This window comes from Canis lupus, chromosome 1 (assembly GCF_003254725.2).
Source record: "Canis lupus dingo isolate Sandy chromosome 1, ASM325472v2, whole genome shotgun sequence".
Taxonomy (NCBI): domain Eukaryota; kingdom Metazoa; phylum Chordata; class Mammalia; order Carnivora; family Canidae; genus Canis; species Canis lupus.
In genome coordinates, this window is record NC_064243.1 from 40,765,002 (window position 1) to 40,783,645 (window position 18,644).

Below are 18,644 nucleotides of genomic sequence, written 5' to 3' on the forward strand. Positions count from 1 at the left end.
GAACATGAAAGACTCCTAACTCTGGGAAACGAATTAGGGGAGGTGGGCGGGGGGTGGGGGTGACTGGGTGGTGGGCGCTGAGGTGGGCACTTGACGGGATGAGCGCTGGGTGTTATTCTATATGTTGGCAAATTGAACACCAATAAAAAATAAATTTATAAAAAAAAACTAATGGAATTGGATGTGTTGCTTGTTTTTTTTTAATTCTTTATTTATATTCAATTTAGTTAACATATAATGTATACTAGTTTCAGGGGTAGAATTTAGTGATTCATCATTTGCTTATAGCACCCAGTGTTCATTACATCAAGTGCCCTCCTTAAATGCCCATCACTCAATTATTCCTAAAAGCCAAATTCAAAGGTAATTGTGAGAGGGTTGGAAATCATTTTAGTAAAGGTGTTAGATTTATAACTGGAGAATATATTCTTTTAGTATATAGCTATGCATCTTTAAGAAGCTTTAAGTGAAATCTGTCATTCAGAAAAATTGCCTTTATTGGAAGGAGAAATATTATGCTTTGTTTGCATATTTATCATCAAATGGATAAATATTAATATAAAAAATGGGTATTAGTTTGATTAGACCAAAGCAATTAATGTGTACTCAAAGAGTGAAAGCATGGTGTAGAAATTAAGGATATGATCAGTTATGAAAAGATTGGTAAAGGAATTCCTTTTCATTTATTCCTCTGATGAATCAGAGAAGGCACAAGATCCATAAGATATTTTTTGCAACATTAAAGTAATGGAGATAGGACTTCTGATTTTTGAAGTGATATAATTACAAAATGAGAAGAAAGCATACTTTCACAAGAGTGGGTAAGATTTAAATGACTAGGGTGTTTTGTGATCATTTGGCTTGAGGCCAATTAGTTATTTGAGTTTTATTCTTATAATCTCCAGTGTTCTTTTATGTTGATTGCATCTTGTAGTCATAGATATTTTTAAAATTAATTTTAAAATTATAAAGTTATTATATTTTTAAATTAATGTAATACATATTCATAGTTTTGAAAGCCAAAATACAATTAGGCTTATAAAGAAAAAGTAACATTGCCTTTCCCCTTCCTCAGTACCTTTTCCTAAAGGTATATATATTATATTATATTATATATTATATTCATATAGTTTTATACATCAACGTTTTTGGCTGTTTTCCTGCTATTTACTCTTGTATTCCTAAATATGCAATTGCTGTTTACTTATTTATTTTTTTCATTTATTGGCTTATGGGGAAATATGATAGCTCTCTCACTCTCCAAGTGATTCATTTCCCTCCATTCCCTTAATAAAGGTATTGACTAGTATTTTATTGAATCAGTGGTCAAGGTTTATAGTATTATGATTTAAACAAATATTTTCACTGCTAAGCCAAGCAGTGAAATATAACCATGTCTCCTTCTTTATATAGCTCTTTGTTTTCCCTGAAATTGATACTATCTTTTCTTTTATTTTTGTCTAGTACCTATTGTTATTTTTTGTTGAATTCTTCAATATCTTTGTCAAACATGTAGTATATTTTCTGTATACTCAAGCCTGTCATTACTATGCCCCTACCCTAGAAGTTTCCTCCTGGCACCCCTATGCAATAATCTAGTGAAGTTATTTTTGGGGCCTACTGAGTAGCTACTGTAATAAGATTTCTGTTCACTGCTGTCCTGTTAGATGCTTTGTTTCTTAAATCCCAATCTTCCTCATTTTTGGAAAGTATGTCCTCCAGTAGCTTTTTGGGAAAGGATGCATAGAAGGTAAAGTTTTTGAATCCTCGCATGTATGAAAATGTATTTTGATTAATAATTTGGGATGGTATAGAATTCTGGGACAAAATTCAGTATTAAAACTCAATTTTAAGGCATTATCCTAGTTTGTTATTTCTAGTATTATGAAATCTGATGCCATTCTTAGCCCTTTGTATGTGACCTATTTGTCCCTCCTCAATTAACTTTTAAGATTACCTCCATACTTTGAAATTTTACCGTGATATGCTTTACTGTGCGTCCTTTATTACTCATGTGCTGGGTGTTTTGCACTCTCTTTTAGTTTGAAGATTTATGTCTTTCAGTTCTTAAAAAAATATTATTTGTTTCATCAATTTATTCCTCATTATTCTGTAATACTGGCTCTCCTATTATCTAGGTGCTACATCTTTTGGATGAATCCTCTAATTTTTTTATCTTTTTTCCTTTTGTTGTTCATCTCTTTGAGTTTTTGTTCTACTTTGTGAAAGACTTCTGACTTTATTTCCTAGCCTTTTAAAGTTTTGTTATTTTAAGTTCTCAGTGTGTTATTTTTAATATTTAAGAGCACTTTCTTGATCTCTGTTCACTGTATTTTTAGTATTTCTTGTTTCATTCACACGTTTTATAATTTTTTCTCTTTGAGGATATTAATCAAATGTTTAATTTCCTTTTTTTTAAAGATTTTTCTGCTCTCAGCATTATCTCTTTTCTCTGAATCTCTTCTTTCTGTTTTTGTCTGTCTTTGCTGATTTTTGGCAGTGTGTCTATGTATGAGTATTAGGAGCCGGTAAACTAATTGTGTAGCATGAGCACAGCTTGTCCGTTGGTGGGTGTCGCTATGGAGTGACCTGGTTGCAAACCCCATTTTTTTTTTTTTAGTGGTGTGTGTGTGGAGGAAGTAGTCCCCACTCAAAATGTTGCTATTTAGACCTCTTTTTACTGGAGAGATTTGTTTTGTCTTTGCTTGCTATCTAAACTCCTTGAGGAATTGATAGTTTGATTAGAGGCTTTCTGGAAGCAAGGACAGGATGGAGGCAATAGACCTCACTATGAGTTCTTTTGGAAAAAAGCTTCTTTATTTATAGTTGTCTGGGGGAATTAATATAAGAGTTAAATTAATTAGGTATTTGGAGAGTTATATTAAAATGTTGTGAAAGGTTAGACAAGAACAGTAGGAAAGTCAAGAAAGGTGATAGATTGTGTCATTGAATTCACATGTGATGTGGGGGTGGGAGGGTTCCTGCGGAGACTAGATCCAGACGGGCAGGTATAGGCATGCCATTTACTCAAACATTCTCTCCTCCTTCCCTTCTCCTCCTAGCAGGACAGTTCATGTTTTGGTATTTTGATAGAAAGGTTAGACTTTTCATGATTTTCCAGTTGTTACAATATCTAGGAAGCAAAATATTCACACTTCTTAACAGCCATACAGTTAAATAAAGATGGTGAGTCTTGCTTCCTCCAGAACAAAAAGTATTCTTTATCTGTTTTTTTTTTTATCTGGTTTTTATAAGGAATTTTAAGAGATGAAAGATGTGATATTTAAATATTTTTTGGAGTTCCAAAAGAAGAAAGAAGGAAAGGCATTTACGTATGAACATCTCTGTTTCTTTAGCTCATGATTTCTAGAAATGGAAATGGTGAAAAATGCTAAGGAATTACAGTCAAGTTCATCTATCCATTAAAAAGGTCATTTCAGAAAAGGTTGGCAGTTGGGTTATGATGATAAAAATCCTAGCTTATTATTTTCCCAAAGCTCTAGAGTTCAATCATAGTAACAAGAATTATCTTATTTAATCTTCACAATGGTGACCTGAAGGAGAAAGTTGGGTTATTTTTTCTACAACCTTATAGCAGTGAGCAAAGGGAGGACTCAACCCAGAGTTTCAGACACCTGATCTTGTGCTCATTCTTTCTCTCTGCCTGGCTTCCTAAGCTACTTGACTTGGAAAGACATTTAGGACATTAAAGGACTTTGTCCTATCTCAGCTAAGTGACTACCAATTAATGATGTTCTTTTTAAAGTAGTCATCTCTGAAGGTGCTATTTTTTGATCAAAGGATTTTGCATACAATTTTATGTCACTTTGAAGTTAAAAATGTAAGGAAGATGTCTTTGCTGATTCAGGGACATTTATTTGTAGTCTCCATGCAGAGGTGGGGTGGGTGGTGGGAAGACTGGACTTTAAGAAGACAAGTCTTTTTTTTTTTTTTTTTTAAGGTTTATTTATTCTAGAGAGAGCCAGAAAGAGAGAAAGAGAGAGTGTGCACATGAGTGGGGATGGGGAGAGGGAGAAAAATCCTCAAGCAGACTCCTCACTGAGTGTGGAACCCCACCTAGGGCTCCATCCCAGGATCCTGAGATCATGACATGAGTCAAAATCAAGAGTTGGACACTCAGTTGACTGAGCTACCTAGGCACCCTTAAGCCAAGAGTCTTATGTCAGCACCAGCACTACATGTGTGTGACTCAAAGTGATTTTCTCAACCTCTCAGAGCCTCCATTCCCTCCTCTATAAAATGGAGGTAAAAACCACCTCTCTGGGTTTTAGTAACAATTATTTGATTTTCTCAACCTCTCTGAGCCTCCATTTTCTCTGCTATAAAATGGAGATAATAATCACCTCTCTGGGTTTGAGTAACAATCATTTGCACTGATAATAATTTTAGAGATAATAATAACAATAACAATAATAACAATAGTAGCTAAATAATTACTAAGCACATGCCAGGGACCGATCGAAGTATATCACATGTATTAACTTATTTCTTCTTCACAACAGAGCTGTGAAGTTTACACCATTGTTATCAGGTAAGAAATTTGAGACATCAAAGGGCAATGTCGTTTGCCTAAGGTGATATAGTTAATAATTGGAGATACCAGGATATGCACAAGAGCACATAACATAAAGCTTGACCCGTGCTAGTTGAATTTGGTTTGATATAAGGTAATACTTCTCCATTACATATTAAAAATGAAAAATGCCCCAGTTCACCAAAATGATATTCTTGAATTCTTCAATTTGAAGAGGACACTTTAAGGAATTTGCAAATTTCACAGAGGTGATATTTTCTTTGGCATGCCATATGCTTTGGGTCCATGGTCTCATTTTATGTGGGACTCTGGCTAATCAGAAAAGAATTTGCATTTTCTCATTTTGATTCATATTCCCAGCTGTGGACTCTTGATGTGAAAATCTTTGCTGACTTGGACCCTTCAAAACACAGAAATATTATTGTGGCCACCACACTAATGTATTTGTGGCTGATTAGTAAGAATGGTATTTTAATTTTTTCCCCTTGAGTAAATGACATTTCTGATGTAGCTGATTTAATATCAGCTGATTTATAATAATGATAAATAGAGCTGATTTAAATGTAGAAAAATAATGTTTCTATATAATGCAAGAAGAAAAGGAGTAATTTAATTTTGGTTAATGTTTGGATTTGAATGATCAGTAAGTGACAGCCTGGTGGACATTATAGAAATCTGAGGTGAGGTGTTGGGGCCAGCTAGCCAGGCTGGGGAGGAGCCTCTTTTCCTATTTTTCATTCTTACTTTGCATGGTTTTCAAATCTTAGGATCACATAGGAGCACTTCTATTGTACTGATATGGTAGACAGAAAATGAATTTAGTATGGGTTTGAGGGCATTTGTCTTACCGTCTGTTAGGGGAGTTGTCAGTCCAGTCAACGGACGCCTAGAAATCTCTTTTTATAGTGAATGATGGCTGTGCCATTGCTCTCTGATAAACGTCATATTTTTTTTCTGTGCATTTCATTTTTGAAATAGAGGTTATCGTATTACATATCATTTTAGCAATCGGAGCCTGTAGGTTGATATGCATCAGGGTTTTGTGCAGGATGACTAAGTCTGTGAGTAGGTGGTGAGAGGCATTGGGTCCCAATAATCTTTCGGATTATAGGAATGTCCCATACACATGACAGTGCAGGAAATGGATGTCTGATTGTGGTTTGCAAATAGAAATTGACCAGTGGTTGTGGAAAGGCAGATGTGCTTCGCTGTTCTCCCATGTTGACAGGAGGAGAACGGGATCTCCTTTTTTCGCCATGGTGTCATGGGGATTGCATCTCACTGTCCTGACGGACATTTGTGGTGGCCATTGTCAATTCATCCTGCTCACATCATTCTCACTCCATTTAGCATTTTTAACCTGCCCTACAAAAATATTGGTCAGTTATGTATACATGGAAGTAATGAAAGTGCTCAGAGCTCCTGTTCTGAGCTGATTGTAGTGGAGAGAAAAGATAAACTGGGTATTAATAACTCAGAAAGGCTGTGTGTGTGACCAGAGGAGACATGGCTTGCCATTTTGCAATTTTCTCTCTATTCGTTTGCTCAACAAATGTTTATTGAACATCTATGCACCCATAACTAATCTAGAGCCTAGATAAAGCAGTGAACCTGGGCATCCATTGAAAAAAAAGTCTCTTCTAAGTTCACAATTAAGTTAATTGAGGAGACTTAAGTGCTCAAAGGATATTAAAATAGTAATAAAAGGACAGATATGCCAGGATGTCAGCTTAGTCCATAGTTTTCTTAGTTACCAAATCGCCTAATGGAATGTGAATTGAACGGATCCATACTTGCTAGAGAAAGACAAAGGAAGTAATCATTTCACTCCGTTTTAATGGGTCAGAGTGACTCCATGCAGGGTAACCTGTTCTTCTGGGCTCTCATGGGGTTTCCTGAAAAAAAAAAAAAAAAAAAGACTGCAATTTGGGGCCGGGTTGAGGAAGAGAGCTGGATTAATGAGTTGAAATACACCTGTTGGAAGCTGTCACCTTCAGAACAATGTTTCCGAAGAGTGAGAAAATTGGGACCTTCCAAACAAAGCCTGGAATCAACAAAAATGACATTCCTAGTGGTTGTAGCCATTGACTAGGAAAGCTTTATGTTTTAGCATGAATAGGCAGGTAAGTAATAAAGGACTGGGATTTATTAACCAGAAACAAGAGTAACTTTACCAAAAGGATTTTGGTCACAGTCTGCCAGTTGGTTGCTCGTACACTTTCTTTAAGGCTCTTTATGCCTCAGGCCTCCATTGCCCAGGAAGAAAGAGCCAGGAGGTGCTAGAGCTAGCATGTAGATCCATTTTTGAGTCCACATCCTGTGATCTGTCTACTTCTCTACTTCTCACTGCCTTTCTCTGAATTCTTACTAGGTCAGCACAAGCACCACTTTGGAATATTTATAAATTTGGTTAAGATTGTTTCGTTGAGGAAATTAACCCAGAAGGGTTAAGTAAGCCTGCCAAAGACATGCAGTCATGGAGCAGAATTCTGCATTTATTTATTTTTAAAGATTTTATTTATTTGTGAAAGACACAGAGAGGCAGAGACATAGGCAGAGGGAGAAGCAGAGTTCCCATGGGGAGCTGGATGCGTGACTCAATCCCAGAACCCCAGGATCATGTCCTGAGCCAAAGGCAGATGCTCAACCACTGAGCCACCCAGGTGCCCCAAAAGTCTGCATTTCTTTTTTGGTCATAATTCAGCACTCTTTGTAGAGTTAGGGAACAGTCCACAAGCCCATACTCATTTCTGACACTAATTGTAAATTTAGGGGTCACCAAGGTGATACTCAAACTTGATAACTTGCTAGAAGGACCCATGGCACTCACTAAGAATTTCTATACCCATAATTTCATTTTATTTTTTATTTTTTATTTTTTTTTCCATAATTTCATTTTATTACAGTCACAGGCTACGGATGAAAATCAGCCAAGCGAAGGATACATGGGACAGAGGCCAGGCAAGTTCAAACACAGAGCCTCCAGCTGCCCTCTCTCAGTAGAGCCCGGTACAGGGTTAATTCAGATATGATATGTGAGAATGTGTAGAGTACTGCCAATCAGGAAAGCTCACCTGAGCCTCAATGCCCAGAGTTTTTACTGGGACTTGCTTACATAGATTGGTTGACTGCCATGTGGCTGACTTTCATCTCCAGTCCCTTGGTATATGGAGCTGATATCACATGACCCAAAGTCTCCACCCAAAATCACACTGTTAGACTCTCTAGCATGGCCCAAGGCCCTGGAGTAAACAAAGATACTTTTATCAGGCAAGACATTCAAGATCTTAGAGCTTGCTTTCCAGGAACTGAGGGCAAAGACTAGACTCTTTTTGGGAAGGTGAAATTTTTTACTACACACTCTTAGAAGCAGGATGACCATGAGAAGAATGATAATGTTGATGACAATAATAATTGTGACATAAGGAAAGAAGAAGTAGATGGTATAATAGGAAGAGCCACATAGGTATGGCTTTGGATGTTTTTTCCCCCAGTAATTACTGATGGTTATTTTTTTTTAAAACACATGATGGAGGAGGTACAGGCTTTAAAGGACAGTGGACCTTTAAGCAGCTGGCATTTTCAAATGATTGATTGTGATTTTATGGCCTTTTCTTCTTTCATTAAATTCAGAATGAATGATTATGTTTTAAAAGCTGATCAACCGGGCAGCCCTGATGGCTTAGCGGTTTAGCGCTGCCTTCAGCCCAGGGCGTGATCCTGGGGATCTGGGATCGAGTCCCACATCAGTCTACCTGCATGGAGCCTGCTTCTCCCTCTGCTTGTGTCTCTGCCTCTCTTTATCTCTCTCTCACGAATAAATAAATAAAATCTTTAAAAAGAAAAAAAAGCTGATCAACCCTAATTATAAACAACTCCACATTCTCTTCTTGCATTTGGACTTATCCAGATAGAAGAAAGAACACGAGTTAAAAGTAATTTGACACGTGACTTTTGGATTTCTGTATCTTTAGCAAGGGAGTCATAATCAAAAACAAATCTCACAGTTCATAAATCCAGTAAGATTTCATCTTAACAAGATTTAGGTATTTGTAGCAAATATTCATTTCAACAAAATTTGGGTATTTGTAGCAAATATTCTCCTTCATTGATAATGGGGCCCTAAATTACTATAGCTTTTTTTAGTGATTATAAAGTTAGAGATTATAATTTTACTGGATTTACTCCACCGATCATTTACTGTGGTGGGATTATTTATGTGGGTTATATTTTACATTGTCTGAATATTAAGTGTACAGGTTCTGAGAAGCCAATTATTAGTAAGTGAAAGAAGAATTGAATGCTGGTGAGGTTGACTATGGGGAGGGCAGGCGAACTGTTCTGCTGCATACAAATAAAGGTTAGAATCTAGGTACAAAATAATTAGTCTAAGAGCAGTGGTCTGAGTCTCTAAAATAGATTAATGGGACTGCTTTCACCAGCACAACAAATTAATCTCTGAAGGCAGATAGTCAAGAAAATGAATGTACAAAACAATGTCAAGTGGTTTTAAGTTAAAGGAAAGAAGAAAATAACCAGGATGCAGTTAAGACCTTCAGGAATTTTCTGTTGGCAGCAGTGATTATAGTGACAGCAGGCACAAACTCTTACCCATAACAGATTCATAAACCTCTTTTAAGATAATAAAAAATAAGATCAGTTCTGGTGTGCACTGTGAGCAGATGAACCTCTCTAAAGGTAAACAACACTCCTCCCAACCCCTGACAAAAGAAGGGGAAAGTTAAATATTCACGGGTAAGTGATATTGGTGCCTGTGGTGCTCAAGTGCCTAAGATCGCAGGAGCAAATCCTGGCATCACACGGGGCTGGGGACACCCCAGAGCTGTTTGTCAGTGCTGACTCACTGCCTGTTTGGCCTGCATGTTTGGCCTCCTGTGTGACCTGGATACGCAAGCTGATAAAAATTTACAGTGTGATTTTTAAATGCTTAGCTGGTTCTTCGGGTGAGGACATTTTGCCATTTGGAACGGTTCTCAGTTGTTTCCATCACTTTTAAAACAGGCAGGTGCTACCCTTCCATTGGCCTCGCTTCTCTAAACTTCAGCAGATTTGGAAATTCTTCTTTCCCTCCCCGGATCATGCTTTGCCTGATCCCCACAATATCTGATGCGTGGATGTCAGGCTTTTTGGAAGAAGTGTCAGCTAGCTCTGTAAAAGTTGTGTAGGTTGACTTGGTTTTACTATCATTGCGCAGTGAGACTCAGCACCTGGAGCAGCTGGTCCTTGTGAATATGCATTTTAAGGAAGTGACCGGTGCATTGATTGGGGTGACAAAGAGGGGACAGTACATGGGGGAAGTCACTGAACCACATGACTGGAATCTTCACCTGCTGTCTCTCTACCCTGGACTCTGCGTTGGGGGTTGGGGGTGATATTTTTTTGAAAAGCAGATTGAGCATCCAGAGTTCTGCTGGGTGCCCTTTGTGGGAGCTCGCATGATCTACATAATTATTGTGATTGGTGACACCACACAATGAGCAACAGTTTTAAGCATATCTTTCAATAAGTCCTTTTGTGGGGAAATACTTCTGATTAAAGGGCTACCACATACTATCCATTTGTCTTTTTAAATGACCCTAAATGCTTGAAAGAATGACATGAGTGTGGTTTAATTATGCACAAAGCAGTGATTTGCAGAGATACTGTGGTTTCTCCTTTTCCCACTTTCTGATGGACCCATCTTTGTTAAAGCAGCACAGTCCATCAATGAGTGGAGCAGATGAATCCCTTTGAGGGACAAGGGAAAGGTCCCAGACGCCTGGCCACGGTGATAATTACAGAATGAGCGTCCATCTGCCGCCTCTGGTCCAGGCTGGAGCGGGTGGAAGGGTGTGGAGGCTGAAAGCCCGGGGCCCAGGAGGGATGGGGGGACGAGAGCTCAGAGGGGAGCGTGGCCCTGGGATGCCGTGCTCCGTGACAGCGCCGCACGGCAGAAACTCCGGAGCGAGGAAGGACCTTCTGTTTTCATAGCTGCCGGCAGATCCCTTCAGAAACGTGCTTTGGCTTTTTTCTTTCTTAGAAGTCTCTCATAAATCAGGTGGCTGCCTGTTGTATTGAGTCAGGTTTACGAGGTCACTGGCAATGTTTCTTTTCTTTCTATTGCTTCTTTGATCTCTCTGTGCATGTGTGCATGTGTGTGTGAGTGTGCATGCATGCACACAAGCATGCTAGGCTCCACCCTTCCCCAAATGCTTCTTGTCTCCCCTAGCTCCTCCAGTTTGGCTGGTTTCCCAGTGCTTGAAGGAGAACCGTTAGGCTCTTCCTCCACAGTAGCAGGGGCCAATTTTTTTTTTTATAAATTTATTTTTTATTGGTGTTCAATTTGCCAACATATAGAATAACACCCTGTGCTCATCCCGTCAAGTGCCCACCTCAGTGCCCGTCACTCAGTCACCCCCACCCCCCCGCCCTCCTCCCCATCCACCACCCTCCCCTTCATTTCCCAGAGTTAGGAGTCTTTCATGTTCTGTCTCCCTTTCTGATATTTCCCACTTATTTTTTCTCCTTTCCCCTCTATTCCCTTTCACTATTTTTTATATTCCCCAAATGAATGAGACCATATGTTTTTTCTTCTCCGATTGACTTATTTCACTCAGCATAATACCCTCCAGTTCCATCCACGTCGAAGCAAATGGTGGGTATTTGTCATTTCTAATGGCTGAGGAATATTCCACTGTATACATAAACCACATCTTTTTTATCCATTCAGCTTTCGATGGACACCGAGGCTCCTTAGCTGGGGCCAATTGATACTTTGTACAATCCGCCTAACACACACACACACACACACACACACACACAAATTAGTGCACAGAGATTCTAGTGTTTCCTCTCTCTGCTTCTTCACTTACCTAACACAACTGTGTGATTTAATTAGGCCATGCATGTATTCCTTTGCTTTGTAAACCTTTGCGAGCACCTCCTGTATTACACGCCATGCTAGGAAAAGAAAGGGGGCTAGGACTCTTGCAACTAAAAGCAGGAATGACAGATCTGCACGTTGATTATCCTGAATACTTTATGCTGTATAAGTAACGTTTTGCAAATTTTCTTCAGTTTGCTTATTTTGCTCAATATGAGATTTCTGAGATTTGTTCCTGTTGATATAGGAGGCTCTACTTCACTCATTTTCATTGCTGTGTAGTGTTCCTATGTATTAATGTACGTATCCATTCTTCTGCTGAGACTCACTTAGGCTGTGTCCAGTTTTCTTCATTATGAATGGTGATGCAATAAAAACTCCTGATCTTTTGGCTCACGTACAAAGTTTTTCCAAGAAATATACCAAGAAATGGAATTGCTCTTAAATGTTTGCATCAGCTTGCATGCCTACCAGCAGGGTACGAGAATTCTCTTTTGACCTCAGCATTCTCATACCCGGTATTGCCCAACTGTAAAATTTTTGTCAATATGATGGTATCTTATTGTTTTAACATACCATTTCCTGACTGCTCGCTAGTAAGATTGGACCCATTTTTTTCTCCATGTACTTATTGGCTGTTCATATTTCCTAATTTGGGAATTTCCATTTTGAATCCTTTGTCTACTTTCTTTTGATTTGTGTTTTTGTAATTGATTTTTAAGAGTTGTTTATATATTATGGATGGCAGTCCTTTGACCTTTACGTAGGTTGCAAATATATTTCAAAAACTGTGGAGCTTATTTTGGTTGTGTTGTCTTTTGTGTACAGAAGTTTAACATTTAATTGAAATCAGATTTACCAGTGACATCCTCTATAGCTTATGCTTTTAAAAGATTTGTGCTTAAGAAATCTTTCACTACTCCTATGTCAAAGATAGTCTCCTTGGGGCACTTGGGTGGCTCAGCTGGTTAAGCCCCTGGCTCTTGATTTCAGCTCAGGTCACGATCTCAGGGTCAGCTCTACCCTGGGCACGGAGCCTTTTTAAGATTCTCTGTCTCCCTTTCCTTCGATCTCCCCCACCCAGCCACACACACACACACACACACACACACACACACACACACACATACTCTCTCTCTCTCTCTAAGAAAAAAAGATAATCTTCTTATATTTTGTTCTAAAACTTTTCACTTTTACTTTTTACACTCAGATATTTAAATCATCTTGAACTTATTTTTGTGTATGGTGTGAAATAGAGATCTAATTTTACATTTGCTGTGTTGTTCCAGCACCACTTATTGAACAATCTGTCCTTACCCTTACTGATATGTAATCATCTGGTGTTGTATATCAGATTTTCATAATATGCAGGACTTAACTTCTGGCTGTTTGTCTATCACCACACAATGTCACAACTGCCAGGGATTTATTTTATTTTAAATATTTTATTTATTTGAGAGAGAGAGAAAGAGCATGAGTGGGGGTAAGGGGAGTGGAGGGACAGAGGGAGAAGCAGGCCCCCCACTGCTCAAGGAGCCCGATGTGGGGCTCAATCCCAGGACCCTGAGATCAAAACCTGAGCCAACGTTTAACCGACTGAGCTACCCAGGTGCCCCTTGCCAGGGCTTTATAATTTGTTCTTAGCAAGGGCCAGGTGAACCCACAATTTTCTTATTAAAAATATCTTGACTCTTCTTGAATATTTATATATCAGTTGGTACTGCATTAAACTTATAGATTAATTTGCATGTAAATGAGATCTATGTGTTGATTCATTCAGGACACAATAATAAAAAATGTGAATTCCTTTGGATGAGGGACAGGTTTGAAGCAGGGATAGGTAACAGTGAGTTCACTTTTGGTCATTTTGAGACTGATGTGCCTATGTCACATCCCTATGGAGACCTCTGGGAGAAACAGGAAATGCAGGCCTGGATCTCAAGGGGGATGACAGAAAGGAGACCTGAGAGTGTGAGGAAATGATTGGCTGAGAGTGCCTTCAGGAGGCTGGGAACCAAGCTTTGGAGAATGCTTCCATTCCATCAGCAGGTCATGGGGCAGAAGTAAGTGGGTGACAAAAGGGAGTGATGGGAGAAAATCAGAGACTTACAAAGAGAATGTGGAGGAGAGTAAGCAACCTCCTTAAAAGAAAAAGAGAGAAGAAAGAAAGAGAGGAAGAGGGGAAGGGGAGGGGAGGGGAGGGAATGGAAGGGAAGGTAAGAGAAGGTAAGAGAGGGAAGGGAAGGGAAGGGGAGGGGAGGGGAGGGGAGGGGAGGGAAGGGAAGGGAAAGGAAGAAAAAAAGGAGTATTTTCTCACTATACACACCTGCTAGAATGGCCAAAATTAAAAAGACTGACAACACCAAGTGTTAGCAAGGATGTAGAACATCAAGAACTCTCCTCCCCTGTTGGCAGGAAAGTAAAATGGTACGACCACTTTAGAAAACTATTTGGGGGCTTCATAAAAAGTTAAACATACATTACACAGCTCTGCCATGGCACTGCTAGATATTTACCCAAAGGGAAGAAAAAATATGACCACGCAAACACTTGCACATGGATATTCAATGTAGCTTCATTCACCATGGTCCAAAACTTGAAACAACCTAAATGTCCATCAGCAGGTGCATGGGTAAACATGTCGTGATAGATCTTTACAATGGAACACTAGTCAGCAATATAAAAGACTGCAGGACTAACACACACAACAATATTGGTGAGTCTCAGAAACAGTATTGGAATGAAGTAAGCCAGGCAAAAAGAGAATGTGATGAATAATTCCAGTTACATAAAGTGCAAACTGTAGTGACAGAAAATTGGGCTGGGACAGAGGGAGGATGAGCTATAAAGGGAGATGAGAAATTTAGGGGAGTGATGGAAATGATTTGACCTTTAAATAGAAGCAGTTTTGTGATACTGTGATTTATAAGAAATATATATATTTGGTCATTCAGATGATCAAAATCTGTTTCTCATATGCATTCTATTCCTCCCTCACAGTTCCTGATACACAACTCTCCAAACCCTCAGAATGTCCTGAGCCATAAGAGCAATGGGTACATTTTTTTTTTATAGTACTCGGGCTCTTGCCCTCAGTTCCTGAAAAGCTTCAGAGCCATAAAGGTCAAATTGTTATTTCTAACAAACCCCTTTCTACCACAACTGGGTTTAGTTAATGAAGTGATTTTTGCAAAGCACCGAAGGATGGGGGCTGGTTGCCAGGGGAACCAACCATGACTCTAAGGTTTGAACTTTCAGTTTTACCCCCTGATTTCCAGAGATGGAAGAGGGGCTAGAGATTGAGCCAATGGCCAGTGAGTTAATCAATCATGCCTAGTAGTGAAGCTTCTGTTACAAGGACAGGGTTCGGAGAGTTTCCATGCTGGGGAACTGGGATGCTTCCATGTGCTACTGTGCTGGCCTCCAAGCTCCATGAGGACAGTTCTTTTGTTCAGGATCTTACCCCATGTGTTTCCCTATCTGGCTATTGATTCATATCCTTTAATATCCTTTGTAATATATTGGTAATCTGGTGAGCAAATGGGTTTTCCTGAGTTCTGGAAGCAATTCTAGCAAATTAATCAAATCCAAGGAGGGGGTTGGGGGAACTTCTGGTTCATAGTCGGTCTGTCAGAAGCACAGGTTAACAGCCTAGATTTGGGATTGGCATCTGAAGTAGAGGGCCTTCTTTGTGGGATGGAAACCTTTACCTGTGGACTCTGATGTTACCATTAGGTGGATAGTGCTGGAATTACATTGAATTCTTGGATTCACCCTACTGGTGTCAGAATTGCTTGTTGATGTGGGGAAGCCCCCCCCCCCCCCCCCCAGGAATTGAGTCTAGGAACTCTCACATTTATTGCCCATAAATTATTCCTCAATAAAGTCAATAACTGAAAGCAAGCAGGTAGGCAGAAAAGAAAGAGAAAGGAAGGAAGGGAGGAAGGAAGGGAGGGAGGGAGGGAGGGAGGGAGGGAGGAAGGAAGGAAGGAAGGAAGGAAGGAAGGAAGGAAGGAAGGAAGGAAGGAAGGAAGGAAGGAAGGAAAAGTTGTCCTTAGCAGTGTCCAATGAAGAGACCTGAGCAGGAGCACGCTGTGGTGGGGGAGCCTTGAGGAGTCCGCGCTGGCTGAGCAGAAAGGTCAACACTCTGGCTTCCCTCTCTTCTTCCTTTTCTCCTCTCTTTCTCCCCTTTTTGCTCCATCTTCCCTCCTCTTTTTCTTCTTTTCTAATTTATAAGTTAGAGTAGAAGGCAGCAACTTGGGCTTTTGAGGTGTTTATGCATTGGAAAGAGACTATGAGCAGAAAGGAAGGAAGGTTCCTGCTCTGGGGAAAGATTTCCAGAGCTTACCTGTAAAACACAGTCCTTTCCATATCTGGCCAGCCCTTCCCCCATATGTAAACATTAAAGGATTGCTGTGTTTATCACACACATTTCAAGTCATTTTAGTTTGGTTTGTAATTAGACTAAAATTACCTGTCTTGGTTGCTTAATAAAGAAAAAAGTTTCCCCCCTGGGTATCATGGTACAGAGAGAGGGAATTGTACCATCTGCTCCCAGGAAGTGAGTCCAAATTTCTTATGGCTTTATATAAATAGGGTTTGAATCTTGGTCTGACCATTCAGTAGCTATGTGACCTTGGGCAAACCTCGCAACCTCTCTGAGCCTGTGTTACAAGACAGTTGTAATGATTAAATGAAGCAGTCCATGAAAATGCCCAGAATGCTTGTCACATAAAAGGTGCCCATAAGTATGAGTTATCTGAACCCCAGACAGGAATTTAATGCCCATGAGAGCATGGCATTATCCTAAACAAAATAGAAGGTACATACTGTGGGGGAGACTAGTCCCTAGGTGAGTTCATGGGTAAAAAGGTGAATGCAGAGCATTCTCAGATACAAAAATAGTACCTAGAACTGAGGTCGGGGGTAGGTGCCCAGGGTCATTTAGAAAGGTGTTTATTGGGGTACCTGGGTGGCTCAGTAGGTTAAGTGTCTGCCTTTGGCTCAGGTTATGATCCTGGGGTCCTAGGATTGAGTCCCACGTTGGGCTCCCTGCTCAGCAGGGAGTCTGCTTCTCTGTCTACCTCTGCTGCTCCCCCTGCATGTGCTCGCTCTCTCTCTCTCTGTGTCAAATAAATAAATAAAATCTTTTAAAAAATGTGTTTATTAAGGGACACATTTTTCCATTGTTTTAAGGGAGAATAGTTAGGTGGAGGGAAGGGTAAGGATTTCCCCTACAGTGTGATATAGGCCATAGTCAAAGACTCAGAGGAGTCAGAAGGAGAAGGAAGAGTTAAAGGAGGTGGGAGGTGGCATGTTTGCTGCTGCACGTGTGGCATATGTGTGCCTGAGTGTGCCTATTTGAGTGTGTGAATGTGTGTGCCCCTCGGAGTGTGAGTGTGCCTGAGTGTGAGTGTGTGACTCTCTGAGTATGCATGTGCGTGTATGAAAGAGGGAGGTAGGTGGTTAGGAAATGCCACTGAGGAACTTTTTACAAATTTTTTTTTATTTATTCATGAGAGACAGAGAGAGGCAGAGACAGAGGCAGAGGGAGAAGCAGGCTCCCTTCAGGAAGCCCAACGTGAGACTCAACTCTGGGACTCCGGGATCACGACTTGAGCCAAAGGCAGATGCTCAATCACTGAGCCACCCAGGTGCCCCTGGAGGAATGTTTTCAAGTCTATTTTAAACACTTCATGATGTGAAGAGCAAATACTCCTTTGTGGCCTTTTGAGAAGGGGTTGTGCCGTGGCAGTGGCTCTGCAGTGGCTGGTAGGCTGTGGTCAGATCTCAGGGAGGACAGTCGAAGGCAGGAATCTTTGAGGAAGGTGCAATGGGAGCTGAGACCCCAGCCCAGGCAGGATGAGAGAGGCTAGTGTGGATTTTCTCAACAATTACAGCCTTGTTGCCTGAAGCAGGGGAAACCCACAGCCACAGAGGGAAAAACACGTACTTGGCTGGGGTCACCAACAGCTTCTTCCAGGAAACACTTGTTTTGCTTATAGCCTGATGTTACCCCCTGACCTGAGCACTTTGGTCTTGCTGGATGTCACCAACGTACTTCTCATCTGCCTCAATTTTCAAACCTTTTCTACATGGCTGTGTGTGGTGGTGGTGTGTATGTGGGGGGAGGATGAGATGGCTACATTTTCCTTAGTGTTCTTGATTAGAATTTGTACAGACTGGAAATATTCTTAATCAGTATAGTCTCGATGATGATGATGAAGATGGCAGAAAGCACTTTCACGGCGCTCTCTGTGGCCCAAGCATCTTCCCAAGCTTCTCAAAGCTTTTAATTCATAAAACTATTAAATATACCAACCTTGAGGTTATGCTTCATTATCATCACTCTCAGTTCATGGTGAGAAAAACTGAGACATAGAGAAAATAATTAGCCCTTAAATGATGCACAAGGATTTGAACCTGGTCCCCTGGTTCCCAAGTCCTACTCTTAACCACATGGCTACACTGCTTCCTGCTGTGTGAGTGCAGAGGGCAACTCCCTCCACGTAGGAATGGACCCATCTTAGATCTTTATAGGCATTTGTTTCAAAGGGCCCTCTTGGTGTTTATAACCCAAGATCTTTATCTTTTGTCTCTCTGCTTCTTGTGTCACTATACAATTCACAGTCCTGGGGACACAGGTTCCCCCCTCATATAATTCACAGTCCTGGGGACACATAGTCCCTTCCATACAACTCATGGTCCTGGGGACATAGGGCCCCAGCCTTTTATTAAAGGCCGCTGTGTGAGGCTATTTGTCCAGCTGTGGCTTGGCGCCCTGCCCAGTTGAGCACAACCTGGCCCTTGGTAGCCCGCAGGAATGTTGCAACTGGGTGAGGCTTCCCTCAGGGTTGCAGACTGGGGATCTCGGGGAGCATTAGGAAGAGCATTTGGACAAAAGCTGCTGAGGTGGCCTAAAAAATAGTTGCCAGTTGTCTTGAAATGATGGGTCAGAGCAATGCCTGTTTGCCTTTGTAAAATTCCAGCAGTTAGCTGAAATACTATTTCAAACATTAGGAAACGAGAATGGCCAGATCTTAGACACTAGTAGAGGTATGTTCAGCTGATAAAAGATGTACCCTTACGGAGGGAGAAGGAGAGGAGAAGGAGGGAGAGGAAGCTGGGCTGACACCCCAGAGCAGTGATTCCAGATTCTAGATTCCTTGAATTGACACAGAGCTTCTCATCTTTCAGTCTCTTGGA

The 18,644-nt window shown here is 40.5% G+C and overlaps 1 protein-coding gene across 4 annotated transcripts in view; it reads left to right on the forward strand.

Moving 5' to 3' along the window:
• The window catches only part of PPP1R14C (protein phosphatase 1 regulatory inhibitor subunit 14C), an 86,277-nt gene that overhangs the window by 58,033 nt on the left and 9,600 nt on the right, over nucleotides 1–18,644 (forward strand). The window contains exons 4-5 of one of the 4 annotated variants that reach the window (XM_049115763.1): nucleotides 4,524–4,552; nucleotides 14,439–14,494. The exons of 1 other annotated variant lie outside the window; for it this stretch is intronic. In XM_049115763.1, the coding sequence (XP_048971720.1) occupies nucleotides 4,524–4,552; nucleotides 14,439–14,445 (36 nt within the window). In that variant the 3' untranslated portion in view covers nucleotides 14,446–14,494. Of the gene's footprint in view, nucleotides 1–4,523; nucleotides 4,553–7,461; nucleotides 7,517–14,438; nucleotides 14,495–18,644 lie in introns of all 4 variants that reach the window. 2 more of the 4 variants (XM_049115671.1, XM_049115735.1) reach the window with 2 other exon arrangements.